This window comes from Necator americanus, chromosome I, assembly GCF_031761385.1.
Source record: "Necator americanus strain Aroian chromosome I, whole genome shotgun sequence".
Classification (NCBI taxonomy): domain Eukaryota; kingdom Metazoa; phylum Nematoda; class Chromadorea; order Rhabditida; family Ancylostomatidae; genus Necator; species Necator americanus.
In genome coordinates this window covers 6562849-6578753 of record NC_087371.1, presented here as the reverse complement: position 1 = coordinate 6578753, position 15905 = coordinate 6562849, and the positions used below count along the sequence as shown (strand labels likewise).

At 41.2% G+C, this 15905-nt stretch overlaps 1 protein-coding gene across 2 annotated transcripts in view; it reads left to right on the top strand.

Moving 5' to 3' along the window:
* RB195_004727 (uncharacterized protein) overlaps positions 1-15671 on the top strand; it is a gene marked incomplete at both ends in the record, with an annotated part of 49783 nt that extends 34112 nt beyond the window's left edge. For both annotated transcript variants that reach the window (XM_064182701.1, XM_064182698.1), the window contains 18 exons: positions 339-418; positions 487-598; positions 659-716; positions 971-1104; positions 1883-2004; positions 2118-2301; positions 4174-4228; positions 4334-4475; positions 4550-4652; positions 5808-5909; positions 5969-6037; positions 6094-6219; positions 9311-9472; positions 10591-10650; positions 10822-10928; positions 10983-11092; positions 14125-14222; positions 15603-15671. In XM_064182701.1, the coding sequence (XP_064033965.1) occupies positions 339-418; positions 487-598; positions 659-716; positions 971-1104; positions 1883-2004; positions 2118-2301; positions 4174-4228; positions 4334-4475; positions 4550-4652; positions 5808-5909; positions 5969-6037; positions 6094-6219; positions 9311-9472; positions 10591-10650; positions 10822-10928; positions 10983-11092; positions 14125-14222; positions 15603-15671 (1893 nt within the window). The remainder of the gene's footprint in view (positions 1-338; positions 419-486; positions 599-658; positions 717-970; positions 1105-1882; positions 2005-2117; positions 2302-4173; positions 4229-4333; positions 4476-4549; positions 4653-5807; positions 5910-5968; positions 6038-6093; positions 6220-9310; positions 9473-10590; positions 10651-10821; positions 10929-10982; positions 11093-14124; positions 14223-15602) is intronic.
* Between the last annotated feature and the right edge of the window lie 234 nt (positions 15672-15905).

Genomic DNA, 15905 nt, shown 5'->3' with positions numbered 1-15905 from the left:
AAATTAGAGGTGTTTGAGGTTCTTGGATGAAATTGAGGCACGGACCCCATTTGATATTACAATTTGAACAATAACTGCTCTCCTACTTTTGAAACATCAAGCCAACATATTCTCTATGTTTCAAACGGTTTTGTTGATAGGCGAGAACTGTTCCCCGACCCGACCCGACAAAAACGATCAAGAATAAACTGTTTCGCCCACCTTAAAAGATTTTCGTGCACTTTTGGATTAGATCTTTTGAGAAAAAATTCTGGAGTCTTCAAACAAACATGGATTAAACTTCGGCAACGTTCGAAAATTTGAAATTACTAGATCACAACCAGCGCCTACCGTTCTAGGTATACGATTACGATCGATTCTGTACGGATGATTTTATGGGATGTGCAAGTATAGACATCAGTCAAGTGAAATGGTTCCAGTAAGTGAATTATTGATTTTTATACTTTATAATTCAGTTCATACTTGGCTTGTACTGTCTCTTTATAGACCTTCTGAGAAGATTGTTGATCTAGTCGACGATGCATCACCGACCGAAGAACTTGGCACTATTTCTCTGACAATTTCAGTGGTACCATTGACAATGGACGAGAAGGATGAGGCTAGCATACGTTTCTAACCGCGAACGTGATCAATATATTGATTAGCTCATTTTTTTTAGTTCGTCCAAAAATCAGTTCGTGGAGTATTGTCGGAAGTGGCGAAGAAAAAGGAAAAATGTAAGCACTTATGAAGTTTTGAGCTATTTTTACTACAAAGAAAAATTCCAGTGAAGCAATTGAATGCTCATTCGAATATTTGATGGTAACAATTACGATTTTCCAAACCAGACTTGCCTCCTACTTTTATTTGTTCTGATTTATACTCACTCGGAAAAAAATCGTCAACTACTGTTAGAATTCAGTATCATGCACTAGTCTCCTCTTCTGTTATAGTTCATAATTATTCGAACACTCGAATATTCGATTTATAGTGGTGCAAATGTGGGTGTCCGTGGTGAACATCGTGCTCGTTGAAGGACGAAATCTCAACCCGAATTACAACTCAACCGCACTTCCTGATCCATACTGCAAATTCAAGTTAGGATGTGAAAAATATAAGAGTAAAGTAAGTTTTGTTTCTTAGAAAAACTACTAATTAACTTACGAAGCGTGGTCCATTAGCTCATTTGACAGTAACTTGTTTTAAACTTCTTTTTTTCGAAACAAATTTTTTTTAGTTTTTTTTTTGCGACCATTAAAAAGGGTAATTGAGGTAATTAGAAAGAAAAAATTACGCTAAGGAAAAAAAATAGATTAGAAGTTGTATTAATAATATTATATAATAACAAATTACATTTAAAAAATTAAATTGGCATACATTTACAGTCAAACTCTGCCTGCTACCTCTTTGATAACTTATGGTAAACCCACGTCCTTTAAAACAAAAACTCTTAAAATAGAATGGTCGTGGCTTAGTCTATATCATAGTTCGCATAATTTGTCCTATCTTAGGTAACTTTAGAAATATTTCCGTTCAAGGACGAAAAATTTGATTCAAATGCTTATAAGCTGGTTATTCATAACTTTCATGGTTTAACTTCCGCCTAATTAGTAATTATAATCAGTAATAATTAGTGTAATAATTAGTACGCGTTTCTGTCCGATTAGTTTGTGTCCGGATTTTCTTACTACTTCGATATTGGAGAAAAGTACTTCAAGAACTCTTTTAAGAGGAATGAATAGGGGTCGGGGACCAGTTCTCGCAGAGCTAATCCCTGATATTTTACTTGGCTGGTCCATCTCAATATGATATGCATTTCATCGAAAATATCCACACAAATGTCATAGAACATTGGAATAAATTTGAATTGAATCACTATGCAGACAATTTTGAGTATTTTCAGATCTGCAATCGTTGCTCGGATCCGAAATGGATCGAACAATTCGATCTACATATTTACGAATTCGGCTCGGAAACGCTTGAAGTTATGTGTCAGGACAAACGTACGACAAGTTGTATCGGGAGGTAAGGTACATACATATGTACCGTCATCGGATACGATTAGTTGACCATAACATAACCACATGTAGCTCCCACAACTCTAACCCTCTATTCGCCAACGTGTCGATTTTGTCTAGGATTGCAGTTGATCTGCACGCGTTCCCACGTGATCAAACCATCCAGAAATGGTACAATTTGGAGGATGCATGTGGATCGTTGCTGCTGCTGATTACCGTATCCGGTAGTCATTCGAAGGATAGTGTCGTCGATTTGACGGAATTCAATCAGAATGATCTGAGAAATTCGATGGTGGAGCGATATGTGAGCGACTTGAATGCAAACTTTTTCAAATTGACGTTCTTTGGGCGGGAATAGGATAGCTTAAGTGATTCCAAAGATTTACTCGCTAGGAAGTGCTTTATCCACTTTTTTAAACTTTTTACGTATCAGAAGAGAAACGAGAAAACGAGTTTACCCAGTATTTCAACGTATTTTTCGTAGGTACACATCATGGTATACTGTAAAAGGCCGCAATCATGTCTTCTTTTTTTAAATAAAAGCAGAGATAGTTAGTTCTAAGTAGCCATTTTTACATTTAATTTATTTGTATTTATATTTATTTATTTGTATTCATACTTATTTTTATTGTGCTCCACCAGTAGCATCGTCAAACAAAAATCATGCTATATAATAACGCGCTTAGTCCGTGTGTGTATGTGTGTGTGTTTGTCTGTGTGTCACGAAAATACTTCATAACGATGCAAAACTCTGCACCGCTTGGGTGCCGAACCATTGCCATACAGCTGATAGGCGAGCGCTCTACCTTTCTACCATTGTCCAAAGCTCTTTGAATATGTATGTTGGTTTTGATAAGGCAAGTTAGTTTCTCTCATATGTTAGTGAGAGTGAATAGACTTTTATGTGAATGTATACTCCCAAAATTGCAAACTATCGTGCTGTACAATAACGGGCTTATTCTCCCACGTGTTTGCATCTGTGTATGCGTGTGTCTCAGTCAAGAAATCCCTCAGAGGGAGACAAATACTATGGCGTCAGTTTGGTGCGCTGGAACCTCAACGCGATAAAATTGGGTGAGTACTACGACGTCGAATTCGTGCCCCGGAGCCAGAGAGCTGTAAAACGGGTTGGGGTGGGTCCCACGGGGTTGAAATGGTGCGCTGTTGCCAGAAAGGTAGACGGGTTCCATTGCGTCGGAGTGCGCGGGAGCCCCAAGGCAGTAGAATGGCTTTGCATGGTTCTTTCGCATATCTATTTCCCAGCATGTCTCCCTAACGCTGTTGTCATCCTTTTTCAAAAGGAGGTAACACACGTGCAAACGACTGCTTAAATGCAATAAGTAGTAACCAACAATTTACGCGATCTGACGTAGAACGTTATTTTTATCACTACGATAGTGATATTCAAGTCATTCCGTGATAGCACATCATTCTTGCTAATAGCTGAGAACGGAGCAAACTCATATTTCGAATGATGTTTCAAATTGTGGAGGTTTGAGGGAAACATAGACGTGAAATCAAGCTGGATTGCTCTCCAAATATAGAACTGAGAGTTTAAGGAAAAACCATAAAATCATTCATCTATACTTAAGTTTTCGGGTAAAAAAAATGGATAGAACTTTGATGAAAAAAAAAACAATTCTAATTTCTCAAAAAAATGTCGCTACTGCTACTTCTTATTGATCGGTGAAAACGAGCGGAGCGAACACCAAAATAAGCCTGAAGTCCGGCTTTAGCCGGACGTTCAAGCTGGTGAATTGAAATAAATGAATAAAATTTCGACAATAACTTGTCTGCATTCACTGTTTCAAGTTCGAATAAATTCGAGGAGGCGGCGGAGGTCTTCTTTTAACGCAATCCATTGCATCAAGCGCAATAGACGTCGTGTCCTTATAATGATAACTACATATATATTGTTATTTTCTATTATTTACTTACTACTTAACTATTTGTTTGTTAAGTATTCCGACAATAACTTGTCTGCATTCACTAAACTAGAAAGTTTTCCTAGATGATACTAATCATCACTCTTTAATAAAATGGGCGTGACCTCAAAAATTCCCTCTCAAAAGTTGCGGTCTTCGCAGAGCATTTGCATGCATGCATAGGGTTCCTTCCAATTCAGATATCCGACTGCTCATCGCTTCTTTCTTGGGTGAAAGACCCTCATTTTCAGGATCTACTGCACACCTTTGACGACATTAAGGATATCGGTCAATTAACTGTAAAAGGTATCTTTCTTTGATTCTTAATACTGCTCCAGGTGTAGCACGGAAATTTTCTTCGCGGATATTCTCTCTTCTCGGTAAACGACGAAATAATGGTCCGTTTTCCAGTTTTCCGTGCTGAAGATCTCCAAGCAAAGGATCTCGGTGGAAAAAGTGATCCATTTGCAGTTTTGGAGCTTGTAAATACACGATTACAAACTCATACAGAATACAGGACCCTTAACCCTCAATGGAATAAGCTGTTCACATTGTGAGCATTGTAAATAAATTAAAGGTCCAAATTTTCAGTTTATGTTATTCAGTTATTATGTGCATTATTTTCAGTAGTGTAAAAGACATCCATACTTGTTTGGAGGTGACCGTCTATGACGAAGATCCGAACAACAAGTTCGAATTTCTTGGAAAAGTCGTTATACCGCTAATGTCGGTTAGTTTGGAACGGTCCTATTTTCTATGTTTCGATATGTCGGAGAAAATATAATTTTTGCTATGCAACTCAGGAGTGAACCAAACGTTTAGTCCGTTTTAGAGAAAGGTTACGGTATATTAGGTAGTTGGACGGTCGCCGCGATGAAGTCCGTCAGACGAATGAACGGTACCATACTGAGAGGTGGACAGCTTTATTGACGTAGTGACAGTAAATACCAGAGACGTACTTAAAAATAAGTCTCCCATATCACACTTCGTCTTATACACTGTGTGGGTCACCGGTGTCTCATGTTGTTGGTGAACGCCTTCATTCTGGATGGGTGAAGCAAGAAGAAAATTAAAATGTAACCACATATGCAGCCGTTTTGCCCCGGCTCTTCCCTATGTCAGATCCTGGACAACTAAGCATAAATATAAAATGTGAAGAGTAGGAAAAAGTGAACGGTTATAGTCAGTTCAAAAGGACATGAAACTCGTTGCAATTGCGTAAGCGGCTACAGTCGAAACGGTGCGGTGGACCGTAGCGATTGGAGACGAGGTGGGACCGCCGCGAACTGCCGGGACCAATGCTGCTAGCAATGGTCCCACCTCGATCCGAAACGGTACGCTCCATCACTCTGAGTGTTTCATACGTGAGTAAGCACGGATAATTCGAGAGGAATAGGGCGCGTACGCCGCGCGAACACCGACGGTAGATCCACAGAACACATAACACAGACAGGATCAGGATCCAGTAGTACAACTGCAAATCTACTACTGATATGAACTTGGATTTACTGTGCAAGTTTGCACTTGCATTTCCCTAGGGATTATTATCCTCCAATATTGAACTGTGTTTATGATGCTTCCCAGTGAACAGAACATGAAATGGTCTTAAAACATTCTTGACTATCGAGATGGGACCCTTGTTAGCACCACTCCTTGCAGTTTGAGACGGTCTCACCTCGATCCCAACTGTTACGCTCCACCGTATCGCTTCGAGCACAGTAGCTTCGGCAGCTGCGTCCGGCTTCATGTTGTTTTGATCAGGCTATTCCTTTAGATTTGTGGTTCCAGTAGTTGTGGAATTCCATACGGGAAGCGAAAAAACTACTAAATTCGCACTAATTCGCAGAATCTTCCAGAATTTGATCATAAATATAAGGGGTTTCAGATTAAAAACTGCGAAAGGCGATGGTATGCTCTTAAAGACAAAAAGTTGAATACTCGAGTAAAAGGTGAAATTCTTCTCGAACTTGATGTAATATGGAATCCAGTGAGTGTTTTGGTCTTTTTTTCTCTTTTTTTCTCACTGACTGATTATTTCTTTTACAGTTAAGAGCAGCAATTCGTACATTCAATCCACGAGAAAGAAAGTTTATCGAAGTGGAGAAGAAGTTCAAGGTGAATTGGAAGCAGCATAAAACCTCTAATGAGCGACCTCTATTTTTCAATTCTAGGCTGGATTATTCCGTAACACTGTTTTGGAGCTGAAAGAGTTTGGATTAACTGTAGTAGACTACAAAAACTACATTGAAAGCTGTTTTGATTGGCATTCAACGACCAGATCAATCACAGCTTTTTCGGTAAGCTCTTTCTTGGAGCGTTAAAAAAGAATTAAAATCGTTCTAATACTTCTATAACTGATCTCAGTCCCTGAAAAAGCTGGGAGATCAAAACTTGTCTGTATACCTAGTAGAACCTCAAGAGATAACAAAATGCAGTATTGAGCGAGAATGTAGAAATTCGGAGTAGATTCAAAGAGACGTTGATGAGAAATCGATTATATTTTGACTTTATTTATTTGTTTCAAAACACCTATAAATGTGCCACAAAACAAAAGCAACAGGGAAAAACCAATTGACAAATTTTGTAAACTTGTTCTTTTTAACAAATTGACTGGTGGAGGAAAAACTTCTTAATCTTAAGAGGCACTCTCACATCAGAAGCCACAAAAACATCGAGAAAACACCACAATCTGAGATGGTACGGATTTCAGGTGGAGTATTCGTATAGGGGATCGTAGATTATGAAGAGGGGGTGAATCCGTCCATTTCTTCCTGTATCAGTAGAAACGGAGAACCCCTGCACGCTGTCTCTTACGACGTCATTTCAGCGCGCCACCCTTGCGCCGCCTCTCGCCTCGCTCGTTCGGATGGGTTTTCGACGAATCACAGGCGGGGAGGCGGTGGGGGGAGCGCAAACGTTGCGCATTGTAACATAAGCCGTCATAAGAAACAGCATGCCGGGATCGTTCGTTTCCACTAATACAGGGAGAAATGGACGGAATCACCTCCTCTCTACAGTCTACGATCCCGTATACGAATAGTCCACTTGAAATCCGTACCACCTAAAATTCGTAGGGTGATGCCTTCAATCAAAAATGGGCCACTTCATGTCAAATGCAATTAGTATCACGAAGGTGGTAGAAAGTAAATGAGGTGCAATGAGGGATGTGTTGATTGACTTCTGTGCTGATTCATATGTTGTCATTAATAGAGTGCTTGTTCACCCTATTATGCTAGATTATAAAGGAAATTGTAGAAAAATGGCTACAAGTGCATGCATCTTATAGTCTTAACGTTCCAAATCGTTTGGACCTTTGCAACAGTGCATGTCACAGATTTCGTTGTCGCTTGTTTGTCAGAAATAATTCCACGAATCACAGGTATTGCTTCATGTACACCTTCTTTTTCCTTTGTTACAACGATTACCTTATTGTTAGATTGGCTTAGCGGTATATTAATTTTGGCACCAGTTTCGAGAGTGAACTTGTCGTAAGTGCCATTGAAAGGTTCACGGATGAATGGATAGAAGATCCGAGGGCATTCGATATACTCTGTAGCCTTCAACTCTTTCAGATACAGACTTTATGCACGCCATAGCCTTTTCGACATCCTCGCGAGATGCAACGATTTTTATCGCTGCCGTAGCCGTGTCTCTGCTGGGGATTGTGGTACGGCAGTTTGTATCAGCTTCTATCTGGCCCAAAGGAGCACCCTCCTTACCTATTAATTTTCTATGGTCATCTTTTGGGATGTTCAGATTACGACTGATTCGAGTCTGCAGATCGCGAACAAGGCATGCGCGAAAGTCCTCAACTTTGGCGCGGAGACCTTTGATCGCAGCAGTCAACGCACCATTCTTTGATTCGCCCAGCTCAATTCGCGTAGCCGTTGCAGCAGCACGTTGCATACGTCTTGTGTTCCTCGCTATTTCCTGGAAAGCTCTTCACTTTGTTGGCACGTTCTTAGCAGCCAAGATGAAAGAACGAATAATTTGTTCCATTCCTTCAGCCAGGCGAGACCAAGCTCCAAATGGTTTTGCTGTAGTTGGAGCAACCTCAGGTACCTTGAGAAAATCCGTTGAGTAGTCTTTCTGAACACCATCGACCACTGCAGAAGAAGATGAAGTTTCACCATGATGTTCGTTTGTTCAAACTCGCGTCCGTTGTGCATTGTGTTAGATGGGCTGTTCAGGGCCGGTTCCGTTCGAGAAAATGCAAAATGAGGGGTCAGACTGAGTCGCAGGGTATCTCGAGTTGGAGGGTGCCTCATACGACTACGATAAATCAGCCAAGGATTACACAACCAGAGGTACAGAAGAGGAATATGGCGCAAAAGTTATCATCTCACTGATTTAGCCTACTTGCATCGACTATATATACGAAGGAATGCATCTGGTGCTTTTGAAAAAATGTTGCACCTGCTTCCAATCCAAGCGATGACTGCTATCAGCATTAAGCACGTGTTACAGAATCTTAATGATTCATGTAACAAAATTGTATCCCAAACGACTTAGGACATTAATACTGTAAGATACATGCACCTGTTGTCATTTTTCTACAACCTCCTCTATAATCTAGCATGATACTGTAAATAAGCACTCCAATAATGACAACATGTGAATCAACACAGAAGTCATTCAATACATTCCTCAGTGCGCCTCATTTATTTTCTATCATCGTCGTGATAATGAACAAACCGCTGGAGGACCTCAGGCGGAGCGACTCACTAGCGTTGCTATTCTTGAACAGCTCATTCTCACTAGGAGAGAACTTTGAGACTTTACAACGCTTACAAAGAAATTTTAAATCGGCCCCATTCACCAACGTCGCAATATTTCCCTCCATTTTGTTTCATTTGACAAGCAGGTCTTCCTTCTTGAATTGTGCAATTTCGTTGCGTATCATTCCAATTTGTGGTATTTGCTCTCTCATTGTTCTGAATCACTGTTGTATCGAGATTTCAAGTTCCTTGTTCGACTAGTATAAGAACAAAAAAATTGGTAGGAAAAAATCCAGAGCAGAGTTATGTGGATTTTCCAAATGGACGCTTAAGAAGATCCTAACAATGATCAACCAGCTGTTTGTGATGGAAATCAACCCATCTCGGAGTATACGTGGGCTGCCACCGTTCTGGGATACAATTTTCGAAAACACTAATGCTCTGCCAAATACGGGTAGAATTGTGTAGGCAAAGATTACAGAAGGTACAATCAACAATAGTAACAATAATAATAACAATAATATCACTTGATGACAGCCTCGTGTACAGCTTATCAGAAATCGATACGACATCCTACCATGGCGAGGCTCATTAAATGACGAACGTTTCAACAGAAATTATAGTTTCGCATTCTTTGTCATTCTCAAAATGTGAATTTGTTCCTTTATAGATTTTCGTCGTTAGCGTCTACTACTTCGAACTCTATCATATTCCTCTTCTGCTTCTACTCCTATTCGCCAAATGTCTCATCTACAAACGAGTAGCAGAAGAGCTATCACCCCGTTACGACAACATCTCCTTACGATACGATGAAGATGGTGAAGAAGAGAAGGTGAGATCTGCGAACGTTAATCTACGCCGCATTATTCTAATGTTTCTTTTTGCGCATTTTGTAACGGCAGCAGCAGAACTTAAATGCTACATAACACGAAACCGACTATATTGGGATCTCTCCAGTAAAGGGTAGGATTAGAACTGTAGATTACGAGTATGAACGAACGCTCAACTACCAGTAACCTTCGTGAAAAACGGGATGGGAAGCGGCATTCGAACTGAACTTTCCTACGAGGTACTCTATTAACATGACACGACGTGAGAAAACACCTTCGTGTACGAATTTTCCTACGAAGCACTTTACGACGCCGCCCTTGCACACGCAACGGTTCCGCCAACACAGCATATTCATTGATTTTCGTTGAAAAAGCCGCTATGGAAACCACGTTGATTGTCGTTCGCTCGCCCACAAAAACGACGCGTGCAAAGGGGTGGCGCATTGCAGGTTGCCTCGTAGGAAAATTAGTGCGGGAAGATCGTCTTCTGCGTCGTTTCTTCAGCAGAATTTGGAGAAAGCGCTCATACTCGTGATCTTCATCGCTAACACTATCTTTGCTAGGAGAGCTCCCAGCTTCGTCAATTTCGTGCTGTACTCCGCTTGAATTACTCATACGTCTGCTAGCAGTTAAATATAAACACAATGTATAGCCTATGGTATTTTCATGCGTTTGAGGAACATCCCCACTTTTGCTGGATTTATGTCGTAATTTTACGTGATCATCTCCGTATGGATTCTAAATTCCAAAAACAAAAAGATTCCTAATATTCCCCAAATTCTCTTTTACTCCTCTGATAGTTGCTAACGATGATTTTTTGACTAACTAACTAAAGCCCTTAATTTTCAAGCCCTTTCCTTGTTCAATTAAGATTTAGATTAGAATTTCTTCACTTTCACTAACCGTTCTGCGTATTCACATATATATTCGTGTCGTGCCTGTTGTGCACCCTGAAATGAGCATGTGATTTTGGATATTTTCTTCATGGTTGTAATCTTTGCAGTAGCAGTTATTATTGACAATAAATCTTAGGTCTGATGTGTATGTATGTATGTATGTATGTATGTATGTGTGATGTTTGCTTGTGTGCATGCACTGTTGTGTGCGTTTCTCGTTTCAGGATCTGCCCACGCCCACAAAACAAACTCACAACTCGTCCACGAAATCAAAGGACAAGGAAGTGTGTTATTCATAGTTCTAAAAAGAATGCATGAATGGTTATGTGATTTAGATGACGTCACCTTCACCTAACTTCACCTCACTCTAATTTGAGATTTCCTTCCTAATTTAATAATCCTAGCAGTTTTTCTTGTTTGCTTGCATGTTCTTCTTCATCATCATTTCATTCCAGTCGTCATCTTCTTCTATTCGAGACACATTATCTTCTGTACAGGAGACGTTGACGGTCGTGCAAAACACTCTGGTATTTATTTGTGCACTATTGCAACGGGTTCGAAAGTGAGTTTTAAAGTGCTCCCCTAATTTCCAAATTCAGTCTGTCTGTCATTTTAGCACTTTTAACTTTTCATCACCGTGGTTGTCGTGGTTAGCTATAGCAGTATTGTCAGTCGTCACCGTCCTACTATATTTTGTGCCTTTGCGATGGATCATCATGATTTGGGGTGAGCTACCTTCTCTAATGACTGTCCGTATAGGAAATGTTTGTGAATATAATACTTTATACATAGCTAGAGCTAGAAGTACTGCGCTCCCTCACTTCTGGGCGCTCATCCGAAGGGTAGCCCTAAGCGGAGCGAGTGTTTCAGAAGTAGCTTCACTCGGAGAGCTGTCATCACTGTTAGTTGATGCTAACGAGGATCCCCTATCGATCACAACCGCCACACTCCACCGCGCCGCTTCCTGCAGCCGCAGTACAGCGAGCGTTAAAGGCATCACTCCACGGATCTCAGGTGATACGGATTTTAGGTGGAGTATTCGTATGCGGGATAGTAGAGTATGGAGAGGTGGGATGGCTCCGTCTATTTCTTCCTAATTGCCGTAAAAAACGGCCCGGAAGATACGGCTTCGGGCGTTCTGGCGCACTATTTTCTTCAAGGAGTTCGACTGGAGCGAGCCAGCCCTGTGCGGCGCCGCATCTTCCGGGCCGTTTTTTACGGCAATTAGGAAGAAATGGACGGAATCATCTCTCTCTCCATAATCTACTATCCCGTATACGAATACTCCACCTGAAATCCGTACCACTCCAGATTCGTGGGGTGATGCCTTTAAGCCATTTTGATCCAATTACACTAATTTTATCAAACTCGCCTAGTCTTCAACGACAGCATATCGGGAAATTGACAATGTTCGGATCTCTCCAACTAAAGATGGTATCACGAATGTGCTAAGTCCTAGTCTGTTCAACTCTTACTTGTTTTAGGTTTTCTTATCGTTTCCTATTATCTTCTGTCGCTGCCACGCTTGATACTCACTACTTTATCGGCAATTCCCTCAAACTTGGTATTTAAACCATAACAATAATAACAACGATAACAGCAACAGAATAACATACATTACTATGAATGAGTGAGCGATCAAACAAAGTAGGAAAGGGAGACGGTGATACGATACAGCGAGCATTTCGTCCCTAATTATACGGTACAACAAAGGCGCAGCGAACCACGATGAAGCCCAGCACATGTGATAGTATAAAGAAACTGCTGATCGGCCAGGATTACACAAGATTGTCTAAAATGAGTCATCGTTGCAAGTGCAAGGCTAAAAACTGCTAATCCAACGCTGGACAACGTTGACCGAAAAAACTCAAAAATGAGTCATCGTTACGTTTGCAAAAGACATTACAAAGTGATTAGAAAGGCTACAAGAAGTAGCAATTGAACAAAATGAAACTGAACACATTCGTGATAATACGGTTAAAGGCAGCATACCACGAAATTGGGGGTACTACGGATTTTAGGTGGAGAGTTCCTATGGATTCCTATAGATTATGGAGAAGAGGGTGATTCCGTTCATTTTTTCCTAATCGCCGTAAAAAAACTGCCCGGAAGATGCAGCACTTGTTCAAGGCTGGTGCGCTCCAATCGAACTCGTGTGGAAAATAGCGCGCCGGAACGTTCGAAGTCGTATCTTTCGGGTCGTTTTTTACGGCAATGGGGAAGAAATGGACGGAATCATCCTTCTCTCCATAATCAACGACCCGTATAGGCATAACCCACCTAAAACCCGCACCACCTCAGATTCGTGGTGTGATGCCTTTAAGATTGTAGGCAACGAAGACCAGCGTGACCTTAGGCCCATTCAAGTAAAATCAATGGATAGGCTGGTCAGGGAACCAACGTGTGCACGAAACTGGGGCATAAGGTGCCGCAAAAGAAGAAAAAGACGTACAAAGAAGCATTTTCCCACGTCACTTTCCATGACAATTAAAGGGAATTGAGCGTGGTCACCCTCGTTCTCTTAACTTACACCCTCAACCCTATCTCTTTCCTGGAGAGATTCCAGCATCATCAATTTCGTGTTATACTGCCTTTATCTTAGTGCTAGATTGTCGCATGACCTACACACACATTCAATGTTGTTATCGCATTACAAATTTGCAATGGGACATGCGTTATGGTGGCATATTCCTACCGACTTCTGCTTTCAATTGTGCAGACGTGAGTAGGAGTGGGAGACTCCCTGGTTCCATCCATCTGCATCAGAATTCACTACATGACAACAGGATATGCCCACTTTATGTTCCGCACTAAAATACATGGCTACTACTTACGAATAGTGTGGCGGAGACGAATGGACCAACCTCAGACTTATGAACCCGTGCCGCTGCGAATTCCAGGTCACCTCTCTGGGGAGCTGCTTCGCCTCCTCCTCAAGCTGCTTGACTGGTAGTGGTTCGACACATGTGTAGATGTTCTCACTCCATTCTCAATGATGCAGCTGGTCCCTGCACTTATTCGAGGACAACTAAGAATAACGCAGAGCGCAGTCGTCATTTTATTGCCGAACGCAGGGGCGGGACCGAAACAGCGCACAGGCGGAGAAAGACAGCGGAACCGTGCTACCAGAGTGACTTTGTCACCTTTAAGAATGTTGGAAAAGAACTCGCAGGGAATTTCGACGCCGCCTCAGCAAGGGAAAAAACTGCTATCGTTTACTACCGTTGGAAAACTGTTGCAATTCTGAAAAGAGAAGAGGCTCACCTTAATGCACGCTATTTATAGACGTTAGTGTGAGCCGCGAAGTCGAGTTAAATTCTAGCTGAGATCAACAAATCCAACAAATCATAGATTATTGGATCTAAAATTATCGATTGATCTTTGGTTGGCGCTATAATCCGCTCTAAGAGCACAACAGAGAAAAATGAGCTGCAAGCTTTATTGATTTTCTGCGCTAGTCGTCATATAACTATAATTGGAATGAAACGACATGAAACCGGCTGCAGTTGCGTAGGCGGCTGCGCTCGAAGCGGTGCTGCGGAGCTAGTGCCTGAGATCTAGGTGGGGCCAAATTGAAAGAACTGCACCGATGACTAATGCTAGAAAAGGTTCTTTCATGATCCTAACTGTTATGCTCCACCGCGATTGCCTCTCAGCTGAAAGATATTATGATAACCATTAGTAGTGTGCATTTCTTGCTGGGACCTTGTGATTGGTCCTTTAATTCATCAGAATTTGCTCGAAGTTTGCTATTACAGGTATCAACAAATTTACAAAGAAGCTACGTAATCCACATTACATTGATAATAACGAAGTGTTAGATTATTTATCGAGGGTACCATGCGATAAAGAATTGGTAAGTGATCAATATGCATTCTTTTCATTTAAGGAACTTTCTTCATAGTGCAGTATCAGAAAAAGAAAACTACCATTTTATGTGCAAGGAGTCATGAGAGCAAAAAACCTCTTCCTCCTCTCCCCTCCTACCTCTCTCGCGCGAGTTTCCCACCGTAATAAAAGTAGCACGTAGGACTTTTTCCTCAACAAATCACTCTAAGTCACAAATCATCAATCCCATCACTTTTTTCCACCGAATTTTGGTATTTTGCGTCGTTTGTGGTTCTTGCGAAAAATTTTCTTTCTCGTATCAGTTTGTTTTCGAAATATAATCTGAACCAAATCGTATTTATTGAAGTCACAGTTTCGAACTCAAACTTGAACCACCTATGAAAATCATCTAGCGATGGAGTTGGATTTTCGTAGAGTTTATCTTCAAAATCAGCAAAGCAAAAAATAGTAAAAAAACTATATCGCCTCCTCGTTTATGAGGGCCCTTGGTCCCGGCACGAAGATCTTTTGAAGTTTTTCGTATAAAAAGATAATTTTTTTTCGTGGATTTAATTGTCTTCCTATCATCATAGAGTTGTTCTCATGTTCATCTGTGCGAACTAATAAAATGAAAATAATTTTTTTCTGTTTATAAGTCCGCTCCGTGCATAAAAACGGCATTATAGGGATGGGGGGTTTAGTGTTAAGGGTGAACTACTTGTGAAAAAACCCAGGTGCACATTAGAAGCCGCGACTTCACGACTAAATAATCGAATTGATTATATTTACGTTGTTCTTCATATTTTGAAATTGTTAATAGGCTTAAAGGCAACATACCACGAATCTGAGGTGGTGCGGATTTCAGGTGGAGTATCCGTATACGGGGTCGTAGATTATGGAGACGTCGTAGATCCACTCATCTCTCCCTGAATCACTGCAAACAGCGGCCTCCAGAATGCTGTTTTGTACTACGCCATCCATTGCAACGCTCCACTCCTTGCCCCGCCTCCGCCATGCGATTCGTCGAAAATCAATTCGGACTGCCCCGATAGGCAGTAAGGGACGCTACGCGTGCAAGGGTTGCGCGCTGCAATAGAAGGCATCGTGGAAAACAGCATTCAGCGACCGGCTGCTTGCAGTGATTCAGGGGGAGATGAGCGGAACCACCCCGGTCTCCATAATCTACGACACCGTATACGGACACTCTACCTGAGGTCCGTACCACCCCAGATTCTTGGTATGCTGCCTTTAGGAGCAAAAATAGGATAGGTGGCAGTACAGCTCTAAAGAATTTTCGATCAAATGAACTCAAGAGTAGGTTCCTGTTCAGAAAGCTGAACAAGCAAGTTATATGATTCTTATAGGTTTAAGTGAACTATCGTTTTAGTTGTAATTTCGGATTTTTCAGCGTGAATGGCGAGAATTCAAAGTGACACCATCGTCAAATGGACGTGAAAAAGAAAAGAAGCCTAAATAATCATTGAATGAAACTTTTATGAACGATCAAGGGATAGAAGCAGCAGCAGTTCCATAGCCTGTGTCGAATCGTTACAGTGATTCGATCATCTGGTTTCTTTATGGCAGGACAAAATGGCCGAATTTCTGAAAAATAGAGAAGTTCGATTTCCGAGAAGTCTACCACGAGCCTGACTTCTACTGCCCACTGTCGGTCTTCATTACATCGTTTCATTTGAATCGCACTAATTTATCG